General features: G+C 35.9%; 1 protein-coding gene across 4 annotated transcripts in view; it reads right to left on the minus strand.

Annotated features, from left to right (window-relative positions):
- Positions 1 to 18,277, minus strand: part of ITCH (itchy E3 ubiquitin protein ligase) — a 126,753-nt gene that overhangs the window by 67,626 nt on the left and 40,850 nt on the right. For all 4 annotated transcript variants that reach the window (XR_009048337.1, XM_057701145.1, XM_057701143.1 and 1 more), the window contains 4 exons: positions 15,013 to 15,103; positions 4,708 to 4,849; positions 1,235 to 1,359; positions 199 to 336 (listed from right to left, as the gene is read on the minus strand). Coding sequence is in view for 3 of the 4 variants with exons in the window: in XM_057701145.1 (XP_057557128.1) it covers positions 199 to 336; positions 1,235 to 1,359; positions 4,708 to 4,849; positions 15,013 to 15,082 (475 nt within the window). In the remaining variant the exon portion in view is untranslated. The remainder of the gene's footprint in view (positions 1 to 198; positions 337 to 1,234; positions 1,360 to 4,707; positions 4,850 to 15,012; positions 15,104 to 18,277) is intronic.

Raw genomic sequence — 18,277 nt, forward strand, 5'->3', positions numbered from 1 at the left:
TTCATTTGTTGATGGGCATTTAGGTTGCTTCCATGTCCTGGCTATTGTAAAGAGTGCTGCAATAAACATTATGGTACAAGTTTCTTTTGGGATGATGGTTTTCTTTGGGTATATGCCCAGGAGTGGGATTACTGGATCATATGGTAGTTCTATTTGTAGTTTTTTAAGGAACCTCCAAATAGTTTTCCAATTACTTACTTTCTGAACATGCGGTTTCACCATTAGCAACAACTTCAGACTCTAGCTGCAGCCCATCAAGACAAACTGACAAATCTCCTATTGTTTCTGTTGGTTCTTTGTCACCTACAAGCTGTAAAGTCACAACTACTTCCTCAACTGGAAGAGAATAAAATTATAGAAAATAGTCACTTTTTTCTGTAAGTCTTAACTGTTAAAAACAAAACTGTCAGAAAAATTTTACATTTATGTGTACATAATTTGTTTTAATACACTTCACCCAAGGTTTCAAGCCTTTTGACACCAAAAACATTTTAAAAATAGAAAACAATTTCCTAATGCTTAATATCCACAATGTAAGATACTACTCTATCATCTCACTTATTATATTCACTCTCTCCTTTTACAAAATGAGCCAGCAGGACAACTAAGACTACTTAGCAATACAGGCCTGAATTATATTGAGTGAAAACATAATTTAAGAAGAATGAATTTTTATCTTGTAAATCCTAAATGAGAAATAAAATTCTTAGAAGTATGTTTCAGACACTCAAGGGATTAAAAATCTGTTTTAAAATCATGATATATTAATTAAAATAAGCATGTTTTAAGTTTTTATGTATCTATAATACATATAGATATCTAAAGATAGAGATATACATATATAAATAAAACCACAACCATCTAAAATGAAGAAATTTTTAAAATAAGCACTGGAAAGGAAATGTCAAAATATTAACCATATTTGTCTCTGTAGTGAGATAACAGTTTTCCTTCATCTCTGTCTAAATTTATGTTTTCCAAAATTGAGTATACAGACTTCAATAAATATCTATTTACTAAAATATTTATTTAAAATATTGGACCCAAAATGAATGGCCAAACCATGGTTACTCAGAATGCGTTAAACAGTTCAAGATTCATCTCCCTATCAATTATATAACCAAGTAAACTTAAAAACAAACAGTGAACACAGTCATTTTCTCCACATTTGGCATATGAATTTCTTGCAGAAAAACAAAAGCTGAGCATATTCTATTATTTTTTACATACATACGTTTCATATTGTTTGACTTTAATGTTTCATAGATATCTAATGCAGCAGTTCCCAACAAAACATCAGATTTCAGTGTCTGGTGACTCCACACACGAAAATGTAATTTACTCACAGGAGTGACGATACTACGAGTGAAAAAAAAGGTGAAAAAAAATTTCCTTTAAATATCACAACATGATCCTAAATAAATTACAATCAAAATCTTTTCACTGCACAGTTTACTGTACAACCAATACTGCCTATACTCTGTAATCTTATGAAAAACACATCTGAATGCTACATGCTTGCACAGTCATCTTCACTTGTCACTGAACTATAGGGGCAATTTCATGCATGTATCATCAAAAGTACAAGTGCTCACCATGCTACAAACTGTTGAAAAATTAGTTTTACTTTAGTAGTACAAAAAAGTGAATTTATAAATTAAATCCTTATTTTATGTCAGGTAGTGAGTGAATTTATAAATTAAATCCTTATTTTATGTCAGGTAGTGTGCTGAGTTTAGGATTATTTCATTTAACCTTCACAGCAATCCCGAGATGAGAATTACCACTCCCATCTTCACATATAGAAGCTGATATTTAGAAAGGCTAAGCAAACTACCCAACGTCACACAGCCAGTTGGTGGCAGACTGTAATCTGAATAAAAATGTCATTAAAATTTATATTAAGACGTTTCTCAGTCAGCTACTTAATGATTTGAGGATTATATTACCCCAAGTTTCACACTGCTAGAGCAAAGTGTCTGGGAGAACTGTCAAAGACTCACCCACGCCTTGCTAAATGCCAATACAGAATAGAAATTTCAACTTGCAATAAACTGTATAAAAACTATTTCAATCAGAAAAACAGGAACACTATATAACCTACCATAGTCCTATGGTTCAAGATTATAAGACAAATTCTAGAATTTGTTCCCTGACCAGTGCCCATGCAGTGCAAGTTCAGAGTCTTAACCGCTGGATCGTTAGGGAATTCCCAGTGATAGGTATTTTAAACAAACTGAGAAACTTTCATCTTATCATTGCCCCCCCCCCACTTTTTTTTTTTAACAATGTATTCATTCTCTTTCAAAACTTTCATATGTTACTTTCAGGAGAACATATGTTAAGAAAATACTTCTGTTAGTCATCTGGGAAATCATAATGGGGATGGAATAAAAAAGTTAATAAATTTTACTTTGACAGAAGATAAAGTATACCATCAAAGATGGCCTACTCTATATTATTTCAGTTCAATTCTTGAGACCTCTGGAAAGTCTGGTACCCAACAATGGAAGCTGTGTTAAAATTGCAGGCCAATCTGCTGCAACTTAAAAATTCAGATCTTGAGCTATGCTTCCCTGAACATCTGGGTTTAAGAATAGCACTACCATATAGGGCTACAAGGAGAGTTTCTTCTTTCTTAACTTTCAAACCACTAAGGAGTTCACGTAATTATCACCTCAAGAGCCCTAAAGTACATTTATTGTGAGCACAAATAGCAATTGGTAGAAAGTAGATGAGTATTCAGTCTATTATTCTGAACATCTCCAGTTATTGGAGGCTGTGGCCTTTTGAAGATTCGTTTTTTTAAAAATGTTACTCATGTATTGTTTAATCTAGAGCAAATCTCTAATGAGGCACTAATTAAAAACAAAGTCTAAGAAACATTAATGTTGAAATAAATACAGATGAGGAACATTAGAATGATACTTCTGCAAACAGGTTTCAAGATGATCTCCGGTAAATTCTTAAGTTTCATTCATTTGCTCAAAATCATTATAAAGTACGAGAGTGAGTCAAAAATTATCCGCACTCTGGCTATAGAATTTATTTTAATTAACTTCTAGAAAAGACAAATACATCATTTTTTGACATTATCTCCTTGTTTTTCAATACACTTTGTCCATCTGCCAACAAGCTTTCATATTCCCTCATTAAAAAATGTTTTGGGTTGAGCTGCAAGCCACAAATGCACCACTGTCTTCACTACATCAGAAGTGAATCTCTGTACTCGTAGGGCTGCTTTCAAGGGACCAAACAGGTGAAACTCTGATGGAGCAAGATCAGGACTATAGGGAGGATGCTTTAACACCTCAAAATGAAGTTTTAGCAGAATGTCGACAGTGTGGGCAGAAGTGTGAGGATGTGCACACCCTCAGACCACAAAAAACGCATCACTGCACACTGCTTTTCTTTCGTGCAAACCACAAGTGAGGCATCCATTTATGCTCCCACCCCAGTTACAAATGAACTGATGTAACACGTTCACACCTGCAAAGCAGTAACTGAGGAAACAGTAGCCTTGAATGGAAAGCATTGATAAGACAGCACAGCCAACAGAAGTTTTAATATAACCGAAGTACAGATAATTTTTGACTCACCCTCGTATATCAAGATGCCCTAGAACTTCAAAAATCCATGTTAAAGAATAATATAAGTGTAGCCAATTTGTTTTGTCATTTATTAGGAATAAATACTGTCCACATAAAGACATATCATGTGAAGAGCCTATCATTTCAAATGTCTCATCTCATCATTTAGAAATAAAACTCTTTCTAGTCACAGGTTTTTTTCTCTATGAGAAAAAAAATGCAAGAATTCCGTATGTTAGGTAATGAAAGCAATTTGTCTATATTTGATGAGATAACAACTGGTTATATTTTGAACTACACTTTAATATACAAACCAAATACACTATATTATTTAAAAATCCATTTGTTAATAAATCATACATTTTCTTCCATTTTAGAAGAAAATTTAAAATTAACCTATAATTCTCTTCAACCTATAATTCCCTTCCTACCAACATCTGGGGCTTTGTCAATAAGTGTTGAAACTGAGCTATATTTTACTTCTACGAATTCAAATGACATAAAAACACCAACATACAGACAAATGCACAGGGAGGTATACTGCAAAAACTGTCTAACAGCACAACACTGGAAACCAACTGATCGATAGGGAACTAGTAAGATTAATCATAGTCCATCCATATTAAAGAATATCAAGTAGATATATAAGGGAAGTTAGACCTATACCTACTCAGTGAAAAAGGATGTTATGTATGTTAAGTATAAAATATATAGTATTTTTTTAAAGGAAAAAAAAAAACCCCTGTGTAGGTTCTGTGTGGGCATTGCAATTTTAAAAAACACAAACTATTTTTAAAAATTAAATTAAAAAAATAAAGTGAGCTACTCATAGTCCTCTATTTCAAACCTAAATTAAGGAAAGGGCTGCTAATCTTTCTAGGCCTGTGACCCTGGGATCTCCCAGCTACTAATCAGTGGTAACAATGCAATGATAAGGAGAAACTGGGAAAACAAATAATTAAAGAGAAAGGAGACTAGAACAGGGGAAAAAGAAAAAAAAAGAAAGAAAAAAGGAGAAAGAGAGGAGGAAGAAAAAAATGTGCGAAAAAATTTTTAAAGTTGCATTTCTGCTCACCTACTAAACAAAATATACCATAGAAAATACTTTCAAACCTACACTGTAAGAGGTTGCTTCCATTTGGGACTGTTTGTATTGTTGCATTTTTCTGTCTTCTTTGACTGCCCATCTACTGTGACTTCCACATAAGGACTTGGTCCAAACCAATTCTTTTTATTTTCTTTAAGTTTTGCTGAAATGACTAAGTGAAATAAAAGAGAAAACATTTCAATAATCGAGATGTTAGTTCATCCTTCAAATCGATTTAATTTCATAAAGGTTAAACAGAGCATTATTTATTATTTATTTGGCATTATTTACTCAGAGAAGCAGTTTGCTCTAAAATATTCACAATTTTTATTCACATGACTTTTGTATTTCTTCCCATCCTATTAAAAAATACAGGACTTCCCCACACCATCCACCCAAATTCCCATCAGTAGGTCCCCCACAACTGTGAGCATCAACAGTCTCAGAAATCCTGAAGTCAACTAAAAAGTACACTGACAAACTTGGTAAACAAATATTTGAATGCCTACCATGTATCAGATATTGCTCTAAACTGTGCAGAAAGCAGTTTAGAATTAGAGATAAGTCTTTGTGATGAAAAACAGCCTAATGTGGCAGACTATGACTTAGTAGTAAAGAAGTCTTCTAAGGAATTACTTTTAAGCAACCATCTAAATGACAAGGAACTATCCATGTGAAGATTGAAGGTAGGAAAAAGGGAAAATTCCAGACAGAGATACAAAAGCTTGGCATACCTGAGGAAAAGTATAGCAAACAGGGGAAAATGGTAAATGAGGTGAGATCACATTTAGCTTCGTAAGCCAACATAAGGAATTTGGGTTTTATTCTAAACATGTTAGAAAGCCACTGAAGGAAGAGACAAACTACAATTATTTTTAGCATCTCATATATCTCTCATTATCTTAGCAAGAGATTCTTATTATCCTTAGCCTTCATCCTTGAGTTAGTCACCTTTGCCATAAAATAGCCTTGTCCAAGCATTGTGTGAAAGGTGCAAAGAATAGATTCAAATTTAGTAGAGCACCCCATGGTTCCGACAGGAGACAACTCACTGGACCCCTATAAATAAAATGAATCACAGCCAAGGAAACATTCTACCACCTGGATATCTATTCCAACAGCAAAGTTCAGAGAATGCCAGTGCCCATCAAGACTAATGGGCCCTTGTGAGTTGCTAGAAAAGTTTATACAGCAGCTACCCAAGAAGCTCAGTATACAGTACAACACAGAGACAGTTTGGGCACCCTAGCAGGCACAGTTCCAGGTGGTGGCCCTCAATCTCTCAACTTCACTTTTATCGAATACTTCTGTCCTTTTATGCTTAAGAGGCTGCTAGAGCCATCTAATTAAGAGACAGTAATATGGACTAGGATGATAAACATGGATATGGGGAGGAATAAGCATTTTCTAAGGAGAACCAACAGGATTAGATTTCAGGAGTGAGTTAAGAAAAAGAAGCAAGGATAATTCCTAGGTTTCTAGCATGAATAACTGGATAGAGGTGGTATCATTTAATAAGATGGAAAAGATCTGGGAGAGAACAAGTTTGAGAAGGGTGACATGGGCAGGAAATCAAGCGTATTATAATGAATGTATAAAATGTGAGATGCTCATGAGACATCTAGGTGGAAACACTAAGTAAAATGTCTCTTTCAGAATGGAAAATACTCAAGTGGGGATCAGACCTATCTCTGATTAGTATGTACTATAAAGCCCTACAACTTAACACAAAGCCTAATTTAATCATAGGATTGCCACAGAAAAATATAAAATCCCTATCTTTAATACATTTCTGGCCACACAATCATGTACAAGCTCATTTTATTTCAGGAGCTCTTGTGATCCTCTAAAACTGATTAAACCGAACAAAGAGCAATGCAGGCCTGACAGGGAGGAAATGACCTACCCTTAGTGGCTTTTTAGGATTCAAAGTTTTGAAAGCTATTTTCCCACATAATCCCACCCAACCCCACCCAGAGCCATTTTAAGAAACTTTAAATGGGAAAATAAAAAGAGTCAGGGAAACCAGCACCAACTGTTAAGTGTTACTATGTCTGGCACTTAAACACTGTCATTTCGATACTCACAACTATTCTGTGAGATAGGTATTATCATCTTAATTTTTACACATTAAAAAACAAGCTCAGTAGAATTTAAAAGTTTACCCAAGGGTCACAGCAAAGCCTGGACAGGAGAAATTATTTAAATGTTCAAACCTCAAAGTTTTTTTTTTTGTTTTTACTATTTATTTGTTTGTTAGGCTGCGCCGGGTTTTAGTTGCAGCCGGCGGACTCCTTAGTTGTGGCATGCAAACCCCCCAGTTGGCGGCATGCATGTGGGATCTAGTTCCCTGACCAGGGATCAAATCCAGGCCCCCTGCACTGGGAGCTCGGAGTCTCAACCACTGCGCCATCAGGGAAGTCCCAAATCTCAAAATTTAGATTGCATAAAATGTTCATTACAGTCCTAATGTTATAAAATAGATCAATGTACTACTTCCTAAAATTTCAATTCCCCTAGTAAAGTAAAAGAATAAAAGAACTATAAATTATAAACTGGAAGAAAAGGAATCAGAAAAATGTCAGTATCATCTGTCACCTGGGTTACTCCAAGGAGCCTCTAACAATTGTCTGTTTTTACTCTCACTTCTCCACTGCAATCCCTCACAGCTATAGAATTATCTTGAACAGATGTGATCATGTCAATACTTTTCAATGATTCGCTAATGCCTGAAAATGAAGTTTAAACTCTTCTGGGGCATTTTACATTGTTTGCTATGTACGTTTACAGCCTCTTCCTATACCAAATCCCACCCAGGCCCCTGGTATTCTACCCACTCTTAGCTGTTTGCTCTCCCTCACAAGAGCCATGTCAATCATGCTTCATATGTGCTGCCCCTCCACTCATTATGATCCTTCTTCCTTTTCACCCAACAAAATCCTACTTCTTCGGAGACAAATACCCCCTTCTCTTTGACTAAATGGTTCTTTAAACCTAGTAAGTCAAATTGTTCCTGTTCTATGCTCCCACAGCATTCTCCTATTTATATTTGGCTCCTACAGCTTTTCATTCTGTCTTAGTTCTCAGTAAGTTTATTAGTTTCTACTTGTGTAATTCACCCTGTAATCCCCTTCATGGCAAGGTTATAGCCAGTCTTTACAACTTGTATAGCACTTAGTGATTTAAACCTGAGAGACATTTAACACATTTGTTGAACCAAATGATTAGTCATGGTAGAAAACAAGTTGCCCTGCCTTATTGTTACACACACACACACACACACAATCTACTGCATACATGGTATCATGGTATTTATTAATGTTTTTCAGATGCTTCTGTTCTGAAGGTCAATCCTTCCACCTGATTGATTCTTTATCTTACCTCTCCAATACAAAATTAAAATGTTGACAATTTAAATAGAAAGAAAGTAAAAGTGAATCTTTAGCTTACCCAACTTATTTTGGGAATCAGGAGGCTATTATGAACAAGGTAAAACAAGGGTGCTGAGACCAGGTATGATTAGCAGTATGATGAATTGATAAGAAATAAAACCAGTTAGGCAAAAGCTATACATGTGGTCAGAAGTCTTGAGAGGCCATATGAGGCCTCTGTAGCAGAATTATGTCTTGTCTGGGCAGACTTGGATATAAACTCTTGACTTTAAAGTATGAAGGACTCTCCTGGTCCTTAAGCATTTGGAGCTAAATATATGGTGTTCTAGTAAGTTTGGGAAAATGCAGTAACGTTTAATTTCAATTTGTAATAACTAAAATAAGATGGTTTCTCTTCCTCAAATGATGAGTTCTGAGTAAGGACTGAGATTAAGAAATTTCTAGGAAATACCAAGTACTTATTTTTGCCCACGTAAGTATAATGCTAGCATACAGCAAGCATCAAAACACAGACAAGCTCAGTATAATAGCTGAAGTTACAAACAGAACATAATTAAACAAGAAATGGCTAAAGACAGGGAAGGATGTAAGAAAACAGACTTGGGTCCAAGCTACAGGACCCAGGCCATGGAACTAGAGATAAAATATAAAGAATGATCCAGGAAATGCAAGAATAAAAGTCAGCAGACTCTGATAATGGACAGGGATGTGAAGGGTGAAGGACAAAGAGGCAAAGAAAATTTTAAATAAGTAATCCACCAATGAGCCTCTTGATAACAATGTTAATACTTACATTCTAGCCATAAATTAAATTATTACAATTAAACATCAATGATCTTTCACAAAAGAGTACCATTCTTGCCATTCATTCTGGCTCCTTTAAAATTTTTTTTTTTAAATATCCTTTGAATACATAGTTACACTTTTTTTTTTTAAGCTCTTCATTGGAATATAATTGCTTTACACTGCTGTGCCAATTTTTGAGGTACACCAAAATGAATCAGCTGAATTTATACACATATCCCCACCCTCCCTATCCTGGCCCTCTAATAAGTCATCACCCATCATCGAGTTTATCTCCTTATGTTATGCAGGAACTTCCCACTAACTATCTATTTTACAGTTGGTAGTGTATATATGTCAAAGCTACTCTTTCACTTCGTCCCAGCGTCCCCTTTGCCCCCCGCCCTGCCATGTCCTCAAGTCTGTTCTCTACATCTGCATCTTTATTCTTGCCCTGTCACTGGGTTCATCAGTACCTTTTTTTTTTTTTTTTTAAAGATTTCATATATATGAGTAAGCATACGGTGTTTGTTTTTCTCTTTCTGGCTTACTTCACTCTGTATGACAGACTCTAGGTCCATCCACCTCATTATAAATAACTCAATTTCATTCTTTTTTATGGCTGAGTAATATTCCATTGTATATATGTGCCACATCTTTATCCATTCATCCGTTGATGGGCATTTAGGTTGCTTCCACGTCCTGGCTATTGTAAACAGTGCTGCAATGAACATTACGGTACATGTTTCTTTTTGGATTATGGTTTTCTCAGGGTATATGCCCAATAGCGGGATTGCTGGGTCATAAGGTAGTTGCATTTTTAGTTTTTTAAGGAACCTCTAAACTGTTTTCCATAGTGGCTATATCAACTTACATTCCCACCAACAGTGAAGGAAGGTTCCCTTTTGTTCGCACCGTCTCCAGCATTTATTGTTTCTAGTTTTTTTTGATGATGGCCATTCTGACCAGTGTGAGGTGATACCTCATTGTGGCTTTGACTTACATTTCGCTAATGATTAGTGATGTTGAGCATCTTTTCATGTGTTTGTTAGTCATCTACATGTCTTCTTTGGTACACTCCTTTTTTTAATGCTTAGTATTTTTATTATGTTCACGCATGTGGGATCTTAGTTCCCAGACCAGGGATCAAACTCGCGACCCCTGCAGTGGAAGCTCAGAGTCTTAACCACTGGACCACCAGGGAAGTCCCCCTTTTTAATTTTTAAGAAAATCAGAATGGTAATGTTAAGAAAGAAGACAATGTAAAATAGCAACCCATCTTATAAAAGATTTAAACTTAGGTAGCTATTAAGCTATTAGGGGGCTTCCTAGGTGGCACAGTGGTTAAAAATCTGCCTGCCAATGCAGGGGACACGGGTTCAATCCCTGCTCCAGGAAGATCCCACATGCTGCAGAGCAACTAAGCGAGTGCACCACAACTATTGAGCCTGTGCTTTAGAGCCTGTGAGCCACAACTATTGAGCCCACATGCCGCAACTACTGAAGCCCACGTGCCTAAAGCCTGTGCTCTGCAACAAGAGAAGCCACAGCAATGAGGAGCCTGCACACAGCAAAGAAAAGTAGCCCCCGCTCGCTGCAACTAGCGAAAGCCTGTGTGCAGCAATGAAGACCCAACACAGCCAAAAAAAAAAAAAAAAAAAAAAAAAGATATTAGGTATGAGTAATCTTAGAGGGAGAAAGAAATAAGGAATTAGGAGAAAGAATATATTACGCTGCACTTACACAGTGTTGTGGACTTTTCCAACTCATATACACTGTTCTCCCAACAACCATATGGCAAAGATGTTAATATCCTCAGTTCACAGATAACAAAACTGAGGATCAAAGATATCAGTGACATGCACAAGGTTACACAACTATTCACGATCAGAACCATGACTAAAATCCAGCAACACTACCACCCTTAAAGATGGGAGTCATTAGTTTGTATAGATTTGTTAATTAAAACGGGGGGATGGAGGGCTAGATGACCTCCCCAAGAGTTTAGCAGCAGAAGCTTTAATGGCAATTAGTCGAAACATTTGAGAATAAGTATGTGTTTATGATTTCCTGCTATAATGTTTGCACCTATCTGTTAAATTACAAGAGGAAAGCTATTGCCCAACACAAGGATCAACATGGGTACATTCAATAACCCACAAAAGTGTTAAGAGATCATTTCAATGCCAACAAAAGTTCCGGGAGGGGTTGCCTCAATAAATTACCTTGATCTATGAAAGAGCAGCACAAAAGACAACCTTTCTAATCCAATTCAAACTGGAATAGCAAAATGGCTATTCACGTTACTTCTATAAATTAGAGTCAAATTATAGAAACTGTTACTTATGTACCGGCATTATGCTTTTCTTTTTTAAGTTTAAGGTGTACAGCATAATGATCTGACTTACATACATCATGAAATGATTACAGTAAGTTTAGTGAACATCCATCATCTCATATTGATACAAGATTAAAGAAAAGGAAAAAAAAATTTTTTCTTCCTTGGGAGAACTCACATCACTTGTGATGAGGTATACTTTATTTTATGTAAATGCTGAAAAGGAAAAGTGAAGCTGCCTTTCCCTTGATGTTCCTATAAAGAATTAAGTGAAATTAAACTACATCAAGTTCTCTAAACAATCCACTTATCAATAGCTCAATGAATTAATTTTTTAAAACTCTATTTTGCTACAGCTTATGATACGTGTCATTTCTCTGAAATGAATTTTCTACTTGCCCTCAACTGGTAAGGGACAGCAATTAGAAAATATATTTTTTAAACAAATAATGTATGCATGCATGTATGTATGTGTGTAATATATGTATGACAGAAAGAGTTAAAGAAATAAATTAGAGCAGAACCACAGAGTAACACTTTAACTTTTGACCCTAAATTTTCCTATCAGTCTTTTATACCAACTTTCTGAAACACAAATCCAGTTGACTGCTCTTTGTTAAAAACACTGGTTACTTCCCATCTCCCTTCACAATGATTTTTTTTTTTTTTTTTTCTTTTTTGGTAGCCCTGACACATCTGAAGAAGATGATCCACTTCTATTAACTCTCATGGGTCCTTGCTCTGCACCAGTGGCTTTTAAAAACATCAAGAGAAGTCTTGGCATCTCCCTCCTTCACGCCATTTCCTCTGTCATGTTCATTCTTGAAAGATCCTTTTCTACCTTTCTACTTTTTGTTTGGCCATGCCAGGCGGCATGTGGAATCTTAGTTCCCTGATCAGGGATCGAACCCGTGCCCCCTGAATTGGAAGCGCAAAGTCTCAACCACTGGACCACCAGGGAAGTTCCTACCTTTCTACTTTTTTAAAAAATATTTTATTTATTTATTTATGTATCATTTTTGGCTGCACTGGGTCTTCGGTGCTGTGTTGGGCTTTCTCTAGTTATAGTGAGCTGGGACTACTCTTTGTTGCTGTGTGCGAGCTTCTCACCGCAGTGGTTTCTCTTGTTGCAGAGCATGGGCTCTAGGCACGAGGGTTTCAGTAGTTGCGGTGCACGGGCTTAGTTGCTCCACGGCATGTGGAATCTTCCCGGAGCAGGGATCAAATCTGTGTCCCCTGCATTGGCAGGTGAATTCTTAAGCACTGTCCCACCAGGGAAGTCCCCCTTTCTACTTTTACATAGTAGCAATGCTTCAAGCACTACGTCCTTTCACAGCAACTCTAGTCAAAAACTGATCTCTTTCCTGACCGCAGTCATTACCTCTTCTTGCCATTACCATATACCATGGCATTTATATTTTACACTTGCATATTTATACGTTCCTTGAATTTTAGAAGATGCCGAGGAGCTTACCAAAAAGAAAAAAGAAAAAAAACTATAGCTAATCCATTAACACAGAATAAAAACTACATCAATCAAGGGGATTTGTAAAAAAAACTTAGTCCTGAGGTTTCCAGCACCAAAAGCAAATAAGTAAACAATGAATTATGAAGGACACTTGATTCTAGTCACCTTGGCACTTTACTGTTCGTTATCTGATGTTCTCCATTTGTCCCATATATAATGATATTTTTGGTAAATATATAACTTTTATCCATAATTGATGCTGTCTGTTTTTGTTAAAATGTCTTTGCCCTATACTTGTACATTCTCAGATTTTTTAGACCCAAGATTAAAAGCTTATAAATGGCTAAGAACTATATCTTCTTGAGGTACATTTAGGCATTAAATGTTTTTCTTACTATGACAATAATGATAGCAAAAAGATAAGACAGTTTATGCAAAGAAAAGTCGAAAGGAATGTAAACCTAAATCTAAAGCAATATAACAGTATTTATCTGGAGACTGAGATGAGAAATAAGGACTCCTGATTTTACTATTTTACTGAGTTTTTAAAAGTAAAAAGCATGTATATTACTCATGTAACCTGAAAAGTTGAAATAATCTTATCAAACTATTTAAATGAAAGGTTTTAACATTAAGCTGCACCAAAAAAGAAAAGTCTTAAGAAGCCTGGGCAGTGCAAATCAGCTACTCAGACTAGCTTGAGAATGGGGAAGGGAGAAATAATTAGAATCTGGCTTTAGCAGAGAAATATTAATATCTTTCACTGAGAATCAGACATTGCTAAGGAAAGAGACTGGAGTTAGTGAAAGAATTTCCAAGAATAAATTCTAGCATGCTTTCAACTTAAGAAAGTGTTACTTTTATATAACTCAATCACTTTTAGGTTTTGAGAAGGACAATAATGACACAGTTTATGACCTCATATTTGTAATCTAGAGGTAGGTATAGCAGAAACTAAAATAATCAATAAATGCCATTAAATTAACGGGAGAGAGACTAGGGTTCCGTTGTGTGATAGACACATGCATGTCTGAAGAAAATCCAGTGCCTCACTTTGGCTAGTGCAAATAGCTTCTATTGATATATAAAGACCTACAAAGAGATCATATGCAGCCTGACTGTGAAAGGTCTTAGCCCAATTTTAAAGAAATTCAATACCACAGCCAAGGAGAAGCACTGAAGGTTTTTGAGCAGGAATAAACAAATCAGGTGGCATTTTAAGAACATTAATCTGAAAGTGATACATTTGGTTAGTATGGTTAGACAAAGAAACAGAGTTATTAGGAAAGTAACAATAGCAACCAAAAAATTTAAATAGGTATTTCTTCGAAAAAGATATACAAACAGCCAATAAGCACATGAAAAGATGCTCATCATCATTAACCACCAGAGAAATGCAACTCAAACCCATAATGAGATACTACTTCATGTCCATTAGGATGTCTCTAATCAAAAAGATAAGCATTGCAAGGATGCTTACAAAATTGTAACCCTCACACATAACTGGTGGGAATATAAAGTGGTGTGGATGCTTTGAAAAATAATTTGGAATTCTTCACAATGCTAAACGTGGATATTACAGACCCAGTGATTCTACTCCCAGGCATATACTCAACAAAACTGAAAACATACATCTTCACAAAAACATACGTCTTCACAAAAATGAACGTTCATAGCATTATCCGTAACAGCCAAAAAGTGGAACCAACACAAACATCCATCAACTGATAAAGTATGTCCACACATGTAACAGTATTTGGCAATAAAAAAGAAATTAAATACTAATACATGCTACAACAAAGATGAACCTTGGAAACATTATTATGATAAGTGAAAAAAGTAAGAGACAAAGGCCACACACATTTTATGATTCTATTTATATGAGACATCCAAAATAGGCAAAGCTATAGAGACAAAAATAGTTGGCTAGGGCTGAAGGTGGTTGGCGAATATGAGGTAGGGGTTTCTTTCTGGAGTGGTGAAAATGTTGTAAAATTGACCGGCGATCATCGCACAACTCTGAGAATGTACGAACAATCACTGACCTCTAAATGGGCAAACTGTATGGTTTATGAATTATCTCAATAAAGCTAATAAAATCCAAATGAAAACAAAAAACAATAGCAATTGCCCAAGCATGTTTAAAGGAAAAAACAAACACAAATCCTATTACTCAAGAATATCCTGAAATCAAAATGTAATTTTTGCATATCTAAATATTATGTTCATTCATTCAGCAAATATTAATTCAGCATCTGATATGTAACAGCCACTAAAGATTTTAAGATGTTTTTCTTTTTGGGGGGGGGGGTGGGGGTGGGAGGAGTAAAGCAGTAGATCTTTTTAAGACTTACCAGTGATCTGAAGTTGTGATTTCATGGTCAGGCTACCCATTGAACCAAGCTGTGATCCACTGTCAGACATACCACCAACAGAATGGCAAACCTGAATAGGGCAAAGAAAACACTATAAACATAAATTCCTACTTGAAAAATATGTAAATAGTGCCAACCAGGCCATTTCCATGTCCCACTGAAGGCCACACAATAACCAGTGGCCTTCACACTGCTAAATACAATTCTCAGTTCTAGTATCCATCCTGCATTAACCTATCAGCAAAATCTGACATGGTCAATCATTCCTTCTTCCATGGTTGACCATTCCTTCTTCCATGGTTTACTTTCTTCCTTTTAGTTCCCAAGACACATTCTCTAGGTTTATGTCCTACCTTACAATCAGTAAGTCTTAGTTTCCTTTGATGATTCCTTCTCTTCTCTCCACCCTCTTAATATTGGAATGTCCTAGGGCTCAGTTCTTGGTTCCCTCTTCTCTCATCTCTCCATACTCCTTTCCTCAAGGATACCATCCAGTGTTACGGCTTCAAATATCATCTATATATCAACAAGTCCCAACTTTATATTTCTATCCCAGACTTCATTCCTGAATTCTAAAGAACTTCACTTAGGTATCCAAAAGACATTCCAAACTTAACACATCCAAAACTGAACTCCTGATGTTCTCTGCAAACTATCTCAGTTGATGGCAATTTCACCCTTTCAGATGCTCAAGCCAAAAACCTTGCAGTCATCCTTGACTCCTTTCTTTTATACTTCCCTTCCAACCTGTTGGCAAATTCTGATGTCCATGTTTGCAAAATATATCTAGAATCCAGTCATTTCTCACCACCTCTACCACCAATCTGTTCAGAGCCACCACTGACAGCCATCTTTTTCCTAAATTATACCCCTCTCCTGGATTAACCTAAAAAAAAAAGGTCTCCCTTTTCCCACCCTTGTCTAGCCATAGTACCTATTCTTAACACAACCTGGATGATTCTTTTAACATGTTAAAAACCCTTCAAAGGCTTCCCATTTTACTCAGAGTAAAAGCCTAAATCCTGAAAGACCCTATATGACACATGCTTCCACTGCTACCTACTTCCTAATCTTATTTGCCTGCTACTCTCCTCCCCTACTTAGGCACATACTTCCCTGTTATTCTTCAAATATGCCAGCACATTCTTGCCATCAGACCTTGGTTCTACCTCACAATATTAACAGTCGGCTCCACATATCCTCTCATTTTTTTCTTCTATAGACTATGTGAGCTTCTGACATATTAAGTAACTTACTTGGTTATTATATTTATTGGTTTTCACTCTCTAGGCTGGAATATAAACTCCACGTGAGCAGGGATCTTTTTTGTTGTTGTTGTTCACTGATAAAACCCAGAAGCCCAAAACAGTGCCTGACACACTGCAAACACTTAAACATCTGTTCCATGAAATGAACAAACATGGCTACTGAATTATACTAAATGAATAACATATCTTCTTCACTCCATAACCATGGAAGAGTTAATCCCCATGTAGAAAGGGCATGGTCCATATACAATAAGAAAGATTTTATAACAAAGTCAGAACATTTGGGCTTGATTCCTGGCTACAACACTTACTATATGATACTATTTGAGTTACGTAACCTCTCTAGGTCCCAGTTTCCTGTCAGAAAAATGGGGATAACACCTCTACCTCACAGGGTTGTTGTAAGACAATAATTATGTATGTAGGAAAAAAAAATGCTCTGTGAATGTTTATTATTTATCATTAATACTGTCTGAAATTAACTAAATATGTTTTTAAAATAAAAACCTGTTCTTAGGCTTTTTGGGGACTTGATAAAAATATTAGGAATATTTTGAGTGGGTCAAAGTAAAGATTAAAATCAAGCAAAATTTACTTAGCACTCATTATTTGCCAGGTCCTATGTAAGAAGTATACAAATACAATAAGGCAAAGTAATTCGAAACTGTAAACATGTCTACAGTTTTCATACAAAATTAGGCTTCCATTCCCTGGCGATTCAGGTTAGGACTCCGTGCTTCCAATGCAGGGGACACAGGTTCGATCCCTGTTTGCGGGAACTAGGATCCCACATGCTCCGTGGCATGGTTTCAAAAAAAAAAAATTAAACATAAAACAATTCTGATGTCTTCTCAAATCTGCCAAAATGAAATGGAATAATGATCCCTACTGGAACAACCTCTATAAAATCCAATGTGTTTTATTCCTTGAGTTATACATGAAAATGCTCGAGACTTCCCTGGTGGTCCAATGGTTAAGACTCCAAGGGAGGGAGGGAGGGAGCGGGAGAGAGAGAGAGTGAGAGAGGGAGGGAGGGAGACAGGAAGGGAGAGGGAGGAGGCTAACTATAGCGACTACCTCATTCCCTTGGCCTGGTATGTATATTTTTTCCTTCACCTTGTTTACTTAAAGCATCATTTCAGGTGTTTTATAACCTACATTTTACTAAAAGGGCTATTTTATTTTAAATAGGGAAGGCATACACCATAAAGTCACTAGTACTCACCCAGAATATAAAGGAATTGATATGTACCATAAAAGCCTTAACAATGAACTACACAGGATATTCTTCTGATTCAAAGTGCTTGCTGCAGAGAGGGCCCTCAAAGACATCATTACCACATTATGTACAGTTACTACCTTCTCAATAACCAAAAGACTGTTTGCCACAAAACTATGACATCAAGACAAGGAAATTAAGAGGCAGTGAGAAAAGTCCAATATCTGGGCACTGATTTTATGCATGATAAAGTATTATTCTAGTTGCTGATCTATAGCAACAGTTTATTTCTGGAAAAATACCCTTTAAAACAGTATTGATTATTCTAAATTAAAATTAATCACAAAGTTGCAAAGAAAATAAACCTAAAATCAGAAAAAAATACAAAAAATGTATTTTAAAAAGTCAAATTAACTTCATGTAGAAAAGACTAATGAAAGTATAGACTACAAACATTTTTTAGATACAATATTTCTCTCTAGATAATTACAGAGAATCACTGTGGTAGAATCATGAAATGCTCTGCAAAAACATGCTGGTAATTTTAATAATGTACGTACTGATACATATTAGTTTTACATAATCAAAATTATTTAAATATTTTAAATCCCTAAGGAAAAAAAATACCATTTGTATAATAGTAAAGACAAACTATAGAAACCTAAGTATCAACTGGCAACCAGTGAAATCACATATTCATACCACAGAATACTATGCTGACATCAAAGCAACCTACTAATGACTGAAATGGAAGGAT

Source organism: Hippopotamus amphibius, chromosome 12 (assembly GCF_030028045.1).
Source record: "Hippopotamus amphibius kiboko isolate mHipAmp2 chromosome 12, mHipAmp2.hap2, whole genome shotgun sequence".
NCBI classification, from domain to species: Eukaryota; Metazoa; Chordata; class Mammalia; order Artiodactyla; family Hippopotamidae; genus Hippopotamus; species Hippopotamus amphibius.